This window comes from Aptenodytes forsteri, unplaced genomic scaffold, assembly GCF_000699145.1.
Source record: "Aptenodytes forsteri isolate BGI_AS27 unplaced genomic scaffold, ASM69914v1 Scaffold71, whole genome shotgun sequence".
In the NCBI taxonomy this organism is placed as follows: Eukaryota; Metazoa; Chordata; class Aves; order Sphenisciformes; family Spheniscidae; genus Aptenodytes; species Aptenodytes forsteri.
In genome coordinates this window covers 1,743,187-1,755,812 of record NW_008795923.1, presented here as the reverse complement: position 1 = coordinate 1,755,812, position 12,626 = coordinate 1,743,187, and the positions used below count along the sequence as shown (strand labels likewise).

Below are 12,626 nucleotides of genomic sequence, written 5' to 3'. Positions count from 1 at the left end.
GGCTATGTGTAACTTTTGTCTTACTATTATTATTATTATTATTTAGTTTTCCTAAAGTAATTCAGGTTGAGATTCATGCCTCCTAACTTTAGCCAACCTAGAGTTGACAACTTGTTTGACTCTTGAAAAGAGACATACCTCCAAATAAAAGATTCACTACATCTGTCTTAGATAACTTATGTTAGGATGGAAGATACTAGGCTGTTGCATTTAAATATTTTACCATGCCAGATAAATTGCAAAATACATTTCAATTGAGAATTAAGCTTCTTCACATGGGAAATATCCATGTGGGCAGTCTTGTCATCCAGAGAGTAGTGATCTGTTACAGTTAACACTTTTCATTCACAGGCTCAGAAATCAGGAACGAAAGCGGTTTGTGAGACCTTTAGGACAAAAAAATTCATAATAAATTCTGAAAAATCTGGATATAGGTATTTGTACACAAACTGAATCACATAATCCTGGGTTCTTAGTACATTTTTTAAAAATTTTATAGACAGGTTATTTCAGGGGTGAAGTGATGAAGCCTTCAGAGGAATCAAGGTTGACATTCAGAGCTGATTTTATTCATAAGTGCAGCCCACTCACTCCTTCAACACTTCCATGCGTTAGCTCACTGGAGTCACATGAACTCATACGTTGCCAGTAGATTTAGCCAACACGCTACCCCGGAGCTGGACTTGTTTTGTGCATGACCTTCACACCAGTGCATGCGAGATTTTCACTGGGGTCTTCATGGTCATCAATTAACAGCTGTATCAGTAAACTAAAGGGAATTTAGTTACAGCGCGTACAGTCCCTTTCTTGGTTCAGTGGTTGGTTGACTGAAATAAGGTGGGTGGTTATTTAAGAAGAAAGCAGTAAGATGGCATTCAGCTAAATTTAAATAACTTGAATTTGAGGAAGACAGTGCGAGGATTTGAAGGATCAGTCTGCATGAGAGCAGTAGACAGAAGAGATTTTTTTCTTAATAAATGCAGTTTTGAATAGATTTATAAGTGAATGAGAAAAGAAATTCCAGAAAAGCTAAAGTGTCTGGGATGCAAAAAGATGCCTGGTTTTATGAGTGGAAAAGAAGACATACAGAAATTGACTGAGATAAAAAGTGGTAAGGTTTTGAGAAGGAGAGTGAGTGAGTGAGTGAGTGAAGCCCTTTTGGTACAGTTAGCTAATCTAAATGTTAGGATCTAATAGGTTTATGAGATCGGTTCTACATTCAGTTAATTGAAAGCCTCAGAGGTTTTTTTTTCTTTTTGATTTCTGTATTGCAGAACCAGACTCCCCACCCCAAAATGTAGAGTTAATAAATGTAACTGCAACAGAAATAAATCTGAGATGGTTGCCACCTGAGCAGCCTAATGGTCTCATAACTCACTATGAAGTTCTGTACAGTGATTCCAATAATTTATTTATTAAAAATGCCTCATCTACAAGTATATCACTAAGTGAAATGAAGCCATATACTCTCTACAACATCTCTGTAAGGGCATTCACCAGACTTGGCCATGGGAACCAGTCATCTTTCCCACTTCTGGTGAGAACTCCTGAAACTGGTGAGTATATAGTTTTTTTAAAAAATGTAAATTTTCCACAATCAACTTTATGGCTTTATGGTGACCTTTGATGCCCAGGAGATCAGTTTAATTAATTTTACAAGTATGTGTTTGCAAAGCAGTAAGTTTGAACCCTGTTTTCTCTTTTATATACAAAGCAAAAGTAAGGACATAGTAAGGAAGATTAAGCAGCAAAGAAAATAGTGGGAAGTTTTATGCCTGATGGACTTAATCTATTTTACTATTTGTCCTTGAAGATTCCTTGTGTCTTGCAGGAAAATAATTTTTTGTAGGAAAGGAGGTGTTTCAAAAAGTGAGTGCAATTTGGAATTCAAGTTATGAACTGAAATTTTATAAGAATTCAATCCTAATGGTTAAAAAAAAATCAGAATTCACAGATAAGTGCTATTTTACAGCAGTCAAAGTTGTTTATGTTACTAGAAATATTTTGGAGAGGGTACAGATAAAACAAAATAGCAGGGGATTAGAATAGATGAAGTTTTTCCAAGAAAGGAAAGTAAATTTAGAAGTGAGGATTGGGAAGGACGAACATTAAGGAGGTGTAATAATGCATAGGAAGAGACTTGAAATAAATAAGTAGCTGTAAGGTAGGACAAGGTAAGGAAAGGAATATAAAATATCGACAGAGGGTCATTAAATTTTCAGTGGACCTAAACAGGAGAGGTACTGGAGAAAATACTGAGGATAATGGTTTACATGGAGGAATGGATGTTCGGGTTAAGCTGTAGACTCAGGAATGAAAGGTGCCTAGGGAGACACACATGCAGGTTAGTTTCCTTTAGGACTCGGCCATATCCAGGTAGTACTGGTATGATGATCATCCTTTTCTGGCGGCCTTTTGCCATCTTGACCAATTTGCTACCTCAGACAACTGCCTACTTTATCTATACCTAGAGCTAGCTAGCTCTGGAGCTAAGCATGCTCTGTTTATCACATTTTTCTCAGTAAGGGAAGACATGCACATACTGATGTCTCCCAGAAGGGGCGGGGAGATGCTCTGGCTCCTTGATTGTTAAGACACGGTGGAATCACTATGAGCTCCTTCTCCTCCTTTTTTCTGAAATGAACTTTGATTTTTCCTGTGTGAAGTGGTTCTGGTCTAGGCCTGTCCAACAAGTCAAGCTCTTAAGGCACGGGGACACAAACACCTAGTTTTTAGATTGCATGCAACAGTAGTCATAATAGAAGCACCAAGCTAACTCTGCCAAGACATTGTGCTGCTTTTGAGGATTTTTTTTGGTCAGGTACCATAGGTGTGTAGGCACCTGCCCAACTGATACAATGTCCTTAGACATAACCTTTTTTATTGCTCTCTTAGACAAAAGATGGATGTCTAAGTTAAAGTTGTATTTTAAGGCAGTTAGTTCTTTCTCAGTGCCTAACTCCCCTGATGCTCAGAACAAAAATTTGAACTCCAGCTGCCTGTGATAGAGATGAGAAGCTGCAAAAACATCTTCTGAGATGAGAAGAATAAAAACAAGGGAGGATCTGGAGGACAGACCTTTTTGAGTGAAACACAACCTGTTAATGGGCTGGTGTGTTTGAAGAGCTCTTGGGAGTTCTCTGTTACTATTCTACCATGAAATTAGGCAGAATTGTGGGCTGATTTCACTGCCTTTCATGACATTTATTCCCTTTCTGGATATTGCTTAAGCAAAAATTATTTATATTTTTGAATGTGGAGTTTCATCAAATGTCAGTACATTTATAAGAATGTTTAGGGCATCCTAAAGCACACCCATGCCTTACTTGGCCTTTTGGGCAAATTGTGCTGTCATTGTATGATTCTGATTTTCTGGAATAAGATATATTATGCTCTCAGACCAATTTTGGATAATGGAAAACATACTCGTGTATTTGTTTGGGGACAGACAGACACATACGTACAAAAACCAATTGTCATGACACAGCAAGGGCCAGCTGCTCCGTAAGGGACGGGGAGCCGAGAGCCGAGGGAGTTCCTGGGCCAGCAGGGCAGAGGCCTCACTAGCCAGGACTTGTCCCACCAACCCCCAGTGAAGGGAGCAGAGCCGGTCTGGGGGTGACAGCCTGGAGTCCAGACTGACAAACACTCCGCGGTGACGAGGCAGGTCTGAGGTCGAAGAAAGTGAGTTAGCAGGTTCAGTGACACTAACGAAGTCAGACAGAGCCCCGTGACAGCTGGGCAGGTCTGTAGTGATGGGGCCAAGCTGAGGTCAGGCTGCGAGATCAGCCTGTAAGTCGGGGACTAGATCAGTGGGTCCATGGCCAAGCACAGCCATGGCAGCGATGCAGCAGGAGATGTAGCTCAGACAGGGACAAAGCACAAGAGCTCCGGCTGAAAGCAGCTCCCAGAGGCCAGTGGTCAACCCTGGCTGCAGCCTCACTGCAGCATTGCCTGGGAGCGTGTCACCAGCGAGGAGGAGGCAGCCCTCGGCTACACTATTGCTAAGCTGGGCCTGAGCCCCAGCAGCCAAACCTCCAGGAGGGGGGATGCTCTCAGGGCCCTTACAGCAATATGTTGGGCTCCCTTTGTTTTTCCGTACAAGTATTCATACAGTTTGTATAGATCACCCAGGGAAAAGGAAGAGAATGCAGGTTGCTGATACAAAGTGTAAATGATGGCACTACAACATGGAAAATCTCCTAACAATAGCTAACTTGGAGGAATGCAGTGATAGTTATGGGGTGTTAGAAGGAAAGTTTAGCATCATGCTCCAGATTTTTTTATCTGGCATGTTAAGGTGATTTCCATCAATTTTTTTTTTTTTTTTAAAGAATGACCCGTTCCTTGTTACAGTGTGTGTCTGTCATGTGTTTTTGATCTTCCAAGTCAGCCTCTTTTAAAATTTATTTTGTACAAAAAATAGGATAAAAATCAAAATGTTTACAATGTGTTTCATTTAAACCAGTTTAAGAAAATGCTTAACAAATCAATGAAACTGACTGGAATCTTCGGTGAGTCTAAATTTTGTCTTCTAGTTCCTGATTCTGCACCAGAAAACATAACCTATAGGAACATCTCATCCATGGAAATTGAATTATCATTTTTTCCACCATCCATTCCTAATGGAATCATACAGACCTACACAATATATCTCAAGAGAACTAATGGAACCGAGCAAAGAGTCATAAACACTACTTTTCTGACGCTACGTATTACAGGTCAGTATATAATGATCTGGAACTTATGGCAACTGTAAGTTGTTCTGAGAAGGGATCAGCAGACCGATGCAGATCAATTAGTTCATTGGTTGGACATGGTCCTTCTTATCCTTACATAAAGTTATGTGCTACCTGTTCTGAGAAGTAGCCCGTTGTGTCCTGCAGTAATGTGGTAGAATGGGCCACGATTGGTATAGACTCCAACATATATCTCATTGTATTTTAGATGTTTAAAGTACAAGGAACTTCAGTAGCTTTTTTTGCATACCTATCGTTGTAGCAAAGTAAACACTGAAGTCACATACACGTCTTTCTGATCTTATTCTGGATAAAAATAAATACTTCCCTTTCCACTCACCTTTGCATCTTTTTCTATGTTCTGTCATTATTACTGAGGCATGACACAGCAGTTAATGCTGGGAGCTCAGTGCCTTAACCAGTAAATTTTCAGAGTACAGCCAAGGACAAACTGTAAAGCATTCTAGGAATATGAAGTATAAACTGGTAATTAAGGCTTTGTTCTTTTGGTCATGAAGAATACTTTGTGTTCAAGTTTTCCTAATGCTTATTTCAGTTTCTGAAGACACAGACCAATGTAAGTGATGGGCCTATTCAACACTTCAAAACTACTTATGGTCCATTAAAAAACCTAATTTGAACTGCTGAATGGTTGGTTTAATGAATTCTTCTTCTTCATTTAGATTTAAAGAAATATACAGAATATACCGTAGAAGTGTCTGCTAGTACCACAACGGGGGAGGGCCTTCGTAGTGCACCTCTGCCTATACTGACTGATGAAGATGGTAAGTCAGAACAGAAGTTGCAATGTATCATTGTCTGCCTGTAGTCTTAAACTAATCTTACACTTCATGTCAGATATGTGTAGGTTTTATATACTTTTTTTTGCAATTATATCTCTGTATTGATATCTGTATCTATCTACCTACACACATACACACACATCTATCTATCTGTTATTTAATATACTTATCAGTACAAGCTACGTGAAATGGCACAATTGCTGTGCATGGACATTTGGTCTTACCAATATCTTATGAATTTGAAGAATCTTAATTTACTAATATTATTTTAATCTAATACACCACATGGTAGAATTAAATATTGTGTTTGGTTCTGCAGACATGTGAGAGCTGGAGAAGGGGAAAACCACCAAAAGGCAGCTTGAATGGTCCAGGGACATTTCTGGTTCTTTTGTTTGGAGATTTTTTGGTTCTTCTAAAAATATGCATGTACACACACACATATATATAGATGTAAAATTATTAATATTATGAAAATGCGCAAAGTCCATCATCTGTAGTACTGGACTTCCAAATTGAGCAGGGGAGCGTTCTGCACTGCAGGCTGAGGGTGGAACACAGTCATTGCATCCTCTGCTAATTAGTACAGTAGGTCACAAGTCAGCAGAGGAACCTTAAAATGATATTTGTACCCAATTTAGTTGCAGGAAGTTATCATTGGTCCCCTCTATAGTTTTTGGAGGGGGAATCCTGAAAAAAATTCAAAGCAGAATCTTAACTTAGGTGCTGTGAATCACGTTTTGGAGGAACCTGTGTCTGTCCCTCTCCATTACTTAGGGAAGGAGTCTCTGGGAACCTAGACTGAAGCGGCATTGACACAAACGTCCCACCAGCTATTCCCAAATTAAGTCTCTTTTCATGTCTTAGGGAGCACTGACTTGCCTAAGATCCAGCTTTTGATGATAATGGATCTTTGCAAATCTCCAAGATGTTGATGGGCTTACATTCACACTATCAGTAGTAAACGTTTGCTCAAGAGTAATGTTGCTGGAGCACACTGGGAACAGCTAATTTGGATAAATCCATTTTTGCAAAGAGTATTTTTATTTAGAGCAATGTAGATTCTATTCTTCAGGAAAAAATATCCTCTGAATAAGAACTGTAGAATGAACTAGACGTGCCAAAAAGACATGACATTCACAGTATGACAGATCTTTTATTATATAGCCACTGAGGATAATGTAACAAGTAAAACACTAAATACAGCTGTCACCTTTTTTCGCTAGTACAGACATTCACTGAATTTAGTGAACCTTTGTTCATGAAAAATTTTTTTTTTCTTAAATGTACAGAGTTCTAAAACCTTCATGCCCGCTTTTGAGATAATGAAAGAAGGAACAACTGAAAAACAACAATATTTATAATACACCACATGTTCTTTATTCACAGGAACACAGTGTTCCAAGGTTCAGACCAAATGTTTCATAGATTTGCTAATAGCTATGCTCATATTCACAATTTTCATGCATGACTACGGCTATGACCTGAATTTTTAGTGCATGATGCTCTTTGGTTTAATTTGAGAAAAACAAAAGTAATTCTAATATTACTTCATAGTGATACATTTTTCCGTGAATCAAAATGAAGAAAAAGATTTACTTCTCAATAACATGCTAATACAAAGCAGTATCACTTATGCATGCATGGGTATATTTTTCCTCAGCAATATTTATATGAACTTTAGAATGAGATCAAACATGGTCTAACATTTTCATTTACTTGCATTGTTTCCCTACACAGTTGTGATATGGTGTCATGTAGAGTTCACCTTAAAATGAATTTTAAGGGTCTCAGTCAATGCCTGTCTTTATATTTGCCCTTGTAACATGTTAAATGTATGAATGTGGTCCTTATTTGATGGAGTGTATAGATTTTACTGCTGCCTAGTATCCCACATTTTTATCATCTCTCAGTGCCATGCTTGTCCATTTTTCCACCTCTTGGTGCTTTGTATAATTCTTTACAGCACCTCCTTTTCCTCAGGGGAACTATTTTGCTATATTTTACATGTGTTCATACCTATAAAGCTCTTGCTTTTATTAGAAGGGGAAAAAAAAAATTACAGCGATGTACTTGGACAGTAGGTGAATCACTGTGACCTACCCGTTGCTCTGTTTTCTCATGAAGTACTTTTTCCATTGAATCACAGAAACAGATGTTCTAACACCACCATGCAAAATCTTCTTTTATCATCTGTCAGAAAAAGGAAAAGAAGCTGCGCCTTAACATTAGTTGGTGGATACTGTACCAGTGTAGTACAAAGTTCACTTTCCATCACAAATAATTAAAAACCTATTTAAGGATGCTGCATATCCCATCGATCTTAGCTGTTTAACAAGATGTTGTGTCCTGTTCTCTCATTTTATAGCTCCGAGTTCTCCTCCAGAATCCCTCTCCGTAAAACAGTTGTCGGGTGTCACTGTGAAGTTGTCATGGAAACCTCCGCTGGAGCCAAATGGAATTATCCTCTATTACACAGTTTACGTCTGGTAAGATTTTCTGGAAGTAGTTCTGAGGATAAATATTAATCTGTAACCTATCAGGAATGTTAGGTTTTTCTTACACAATGTGTTGATTACACGTTTTTGGAGAACGAATATTCATCCAGCACTTAAAATACTAGCCTTTTGTATATACAAATTCAAATATAATGTAGTAGCTGAAAATTGGGATATGAAATATTTTGTAAGCATTTTCAATATTTTTCTAAAGGTTATGTTATGGTAAATGAATTCAAATTTAAATTAGAGCATGGTGACTATTTTCATTATATTCTGATTAGGCCTATTGTAAGGCAGGGCACAAGCCTATGCTAAATTGTCAAGGAGATTTGAAATAGGCTTCAAATAGAGAAATATTGCTTGCTTTTATAGAAAGTGTGCAAGAGCAATGTTAAGAGTCTTTGTATGTGCTATCAGTTATGTCTACTGTTATATTTTGTATTTATTATATTCATAGCAAACAAGTATTTTTTAACAGATATTTTTCATTTACTGTGTTTGGTTTTTTTCTTTCTTTTCTTTTTCCCTAATTTTTTTTTTCTGTCATCCCTCCTGGGATCTTTTTTCACCTTTAAAAAGGAGTTTTGTCACTTTAAAACTTGCAGCTTCTGTCCTATTCTCTGCATAACATAGTTTGGTCTAGTGATGTGGCATCTCTTCAAAGATCTATGTATAATTTCTACTGGGAGTGAAAAGATTTTGTTATTGATCACTTTTAATATATTGCATTTATGCCGTACCATTTTATTGCCACCACTAAGGTGCGGAAAGCAAATGCTAACGTGCACCTTATGAGATGTGAACCAGATGTGCAAATCCGTAGTTGTTATAAACACACTACTATTGAGCTTACATTTATTATTTTAATGTAACTTGACAGTTTTGGGGTAGGGTTCGGCCTCAGTTCCTACTGAATTTTTTTTACATTACAGCTTCTAGTTTAGCTGGTGATAAGATGAACAGGAGTGAGCTCTTCTTTCCAGAAAAGTTAAATTTGGCTTGTCTTGTTACTTCTGCTGTATTGGCAAGGTCTGGCGCTCTTTAACCACAAAAAACATTAAATTAAAGACTATCCTCTAGTTAGGAAAAAGTTACTTCACGATAAGGATTATGGTTTGATACAGGCTGTGTTCAAAGACTTGAAGTTATACAACTTTTCATCCTTATATTGCCTTAAAGCTTACTGCTTTTGTTATGACAAATGAGTTAGAATTATTTTTAAAAAACTGTTAATTGACCCATCTTTCTAAATATTTGAATTAAGCAACCACATAACTTTTTGCAGTAAGCCTTGTCCTTTTTCCTTCCATATTCTCCTTGTTCTGTCTTATCTGTCCTTACTGTGCAATATCTAAAATTAGAGAGGCATTAGGTATCACCTTGAGGCGAGGACATTGGAGAAAATCTCCCATTGCCTTCAAAGGGCCACAACTTCACTCCTTCCTTGGAGTTGGGTTGGGTTTTGGTTTTGGTTTTTTTTTTTGGGGGGGGGGCAGGGGGGAAGAAGGGGAATTTTAAGTATTTAACAGAACTGTCTATACAATTTCATAAAATGCATTGCAGGGTGAGATTTGACAAGGCAAACTGCCATGCCGTAGTTGATACTTTTGTGAGGCATTCAATATATTTTGGGGGAGATTGTTAATCCCAGAGCTTCTCAATAAAGCAGAAAGAGGAAGGTTAATACAGATGTTAAATAAATTTTCCTTCTCTTAAATGTATTGCAACAGTTATAAAGAATTTGGTAACCTTTCTTTAATGGATTGGGAACAAGAATCCACAACTACTAGAATAGAAAGGGTAATATCTGTAATGTTTTCATTGTTATTGTCTTTCATGGAATTTGTCACAGGACAAGGTGGTTTTGGGCGCTAGCAGGTAGCAAAGCAACTTTCTGCGTGCCTTGAGTCTACAAACTCACGCTCCCCGAGTCTGCAATTCTAGAGTATTAAAGGCATATTAACAAAATCGCTGAACTTGTATATAGCTATTGTCTTTTGGCATTATCCTGTTCAGCAAATTTTTGTGAGATAATTACTGACTAGATCTACTTTGAGGTACAGATTTTTAAGAAAATATGGTACTTGTTTTTGTCAAGTGAAAGTATGCAATTTCTTAGAACCTGTTTTCTCTGGGTTTCTGAAAGATCTCATTTAAAACTTAATATTATTGTTCTTCATTAAAATTCCTTGGCTTAGCTTATTCTGCTAGGTACTTTCTTTCTCATTGTCTGTGAAGACTGCAATCACTTTGATCAGTGTTTTCTTATTATTTTGATTGCAATCTCAGCTATTTCTAAAAAGAAAATCAACTTTTCTTGAAACACCCCAAGCTTTTGTTCTTCTTCCTAACTATGCCTGATTGTGGAAACATTTTTTGGCAAATAAGATGTTATAAGAATGCAATTACTCAGAGTAGAAGTGTTTGCAGCACTAAGCTGTGGATTTTCTTCTTACTTAAATTATAACCAGTTATGTTTTTCCATGCTAAGAATATATTGGGCAAAGATCCAAGAAAAGATGTATAGAATTCGATAACTGCAGCTGCAACCTTTTGTATCTCTTTACTGACTACTCAAAATGTCAGAAGTTTGGGAAAAATGTAAATGTTGTTAACTTCCTCTGTTACCAAGAGCGTTTCCCACGTCAAGAGACATTCCACTCAAAATCTGAAAGGGATAGGGAGAGTTTAGTTTTTTCATTCTTATACATTTTCTGATTCCAATTGTTTGTCAATGTAGCTTTATTTCAGGAGTATCAGATTGTGGTCTTTGCTAATGGGACATTCATTCATTTATCAAAGGATGAAAATCAGCCCATCTAATAATTTTGAACCAGCCTTCCCCTTTTTTAGAATTAGAACTCATTCTCTTGTTTGTGAAGAGCTCCACAGTGACTCCTGGAGCAAGATATTCGGTTTGACTTGTCAAATTATCATCCCTGTATGAAATCCCGTTAAAGACACAGGGCGCCCACTCATACAGAAATCTTTGCAAGAATGGAACATTAGCTAGCTTTTTTCCCTGCTATTTTTTTCATAAAAGATCAAATTAATTTAATGAGGACTAGCAGACTTTTTGAATTCAAGTTAGTTATTTCTGTATCTTATTTTACTTTCTGATAATCATTTCATACCTATGCTAATACCAGCGTTTTATTAATGTTACATCTTACAGTCTTTCTAGGCGGGTTTTGACCTGACTAGAGTTCCATTCTGATCCCCTGCTACATTCCACCAGAATTAACTCAGCACCAGCTAATTCCTGTTCCATATCATCTTCTATTATTCCATTTATAACTTCAGCCTTCTGACCAATTTCACAGAGTCACAGTAGGGCATGCTCCCTGCTATAATCTTTTTATATTTCGCTATTCCTGTCCGGGGAGACAGTTTAGTTATGCCCTACTGTGTCCTTCCCAAGGGTACCACATAACCATTTGATAGCAGTTACTAGATGAACATGCTCCTCCTTGATATTCCATATAATCATTGTCTTTGCTGATGTAATTTACAAATAGATTTCTGTGGGGGGTTTTGTTTGGTTGTTTTTTTAAAGCAAAATTAAGAGGCCTATTGTGATGCAAGAGTACAAAAGTGAGCTTTTCAACATAAAAGACAAAAGTTATCCCAGTCTTTTTTTAAAGCCTACAATATTTGGTTTTACCACACTATTGCATTTTTCGCTTTTATATCATATGCCACAGTTGTATACATACAGAAATGGTGTGTATATATAATTAATAAAATACTTTTCCTTTAGGAATAAAATGTCAAAAAGGAATGTTAATGTAACAGAAACATCATTGCAGTTCACAGACCTGGAAAATAACTATGAGTATAGTGCTTACCTAACAGCAAGTACAAGATTTGGAGATGGCAACATAAAAAGTGATACTATAACATTCAGAACTTCTGAAGGAGGTAAGCTTATATGTAGCGTGAATTTCATTCAGCCTTAAATTTCTTTCAGCCTTATTTCAGTTAATAAAGCTGCTGAAGTAGAAGTGGCATTTGACTGGTCAAGAAGAGACATTCTACCTGTTTGTTTGCATGTGTCTCTGTCTTTGTGTGTACACATATCTATGGCTCTATAAAATTCTGATGGGTATTTCTGTTAATTTACTGAGCAAAACTTTGCATTTCCCTTCAAGACAGGTAAGATTAAAATAATTCTAAATTTTGAAATAAATGAAATTAATTTTCTAGTATATTTTAATAGCTCTGCTTTATCTTGCTGTGACACAACTTCTGATAGGGAAAATACTCTTTAGAGTCTCTCTCACAAGTCTGAAATGGTTTTAATTTGAAAAGGAAATCTGTAAGTGTACACTGATTTGTTTATTCTTTTTTAATGATTTTATACTTCCAGCATGGTAGACGACTTTTATAAATGATCTTACTATATATTGTGCTTTGAAAGTCATTCAGTTTAGTTATTGTTTCTGGTTTTCCCATCAATTATATTGCTACGATCTGTTCCAAAATGGATAGTGTGCAGGCATATTTTGGAATCATTCTGCACAGATAAAGCAACTTCCCAACACACAATCACTGGCAGGATTAGCGTCTATCCAAGCCATCCC

The 12,626-nt window shown here is 37.0% G+C and overlaps 1 protein-coding gene across 1 annotated transcript in view; it reads left to right on the top strand.

Moving 5' to 3' along the window:
- Window positions 1-12,626, top strand: part of PTPRQ (protein tyrosine phosphatase, receptor type Q) — a 109,319-nt gene that overhangs the window by 22,760 nt on the left and 73,933 nt on the right. Inside the window, exons 14-18 of the mRNA XM_009284939.1 lie at window positions 1,275-1,556; window positions 4,539-4,721; window positions 5,423-5,524; window positions 7,911-8,031; window positions 11,804-11,964. Coding sequence (XP_009283214.1) covers window positions 1,275-1,556; window positions 4,539-4,721; window positions 5,423-5,524; window positions 7,911-8,031; window positions 11,804-11,964 — 849 coding nt within the window. The remainder of the gene's footprint in view (window positions 1-1,274; window positions 1,557-4,538; window positions 4,722-5,422; window positions 5,525-7,910; window positions 8,032-11,803; window positions 11,965-12,626) is intronic.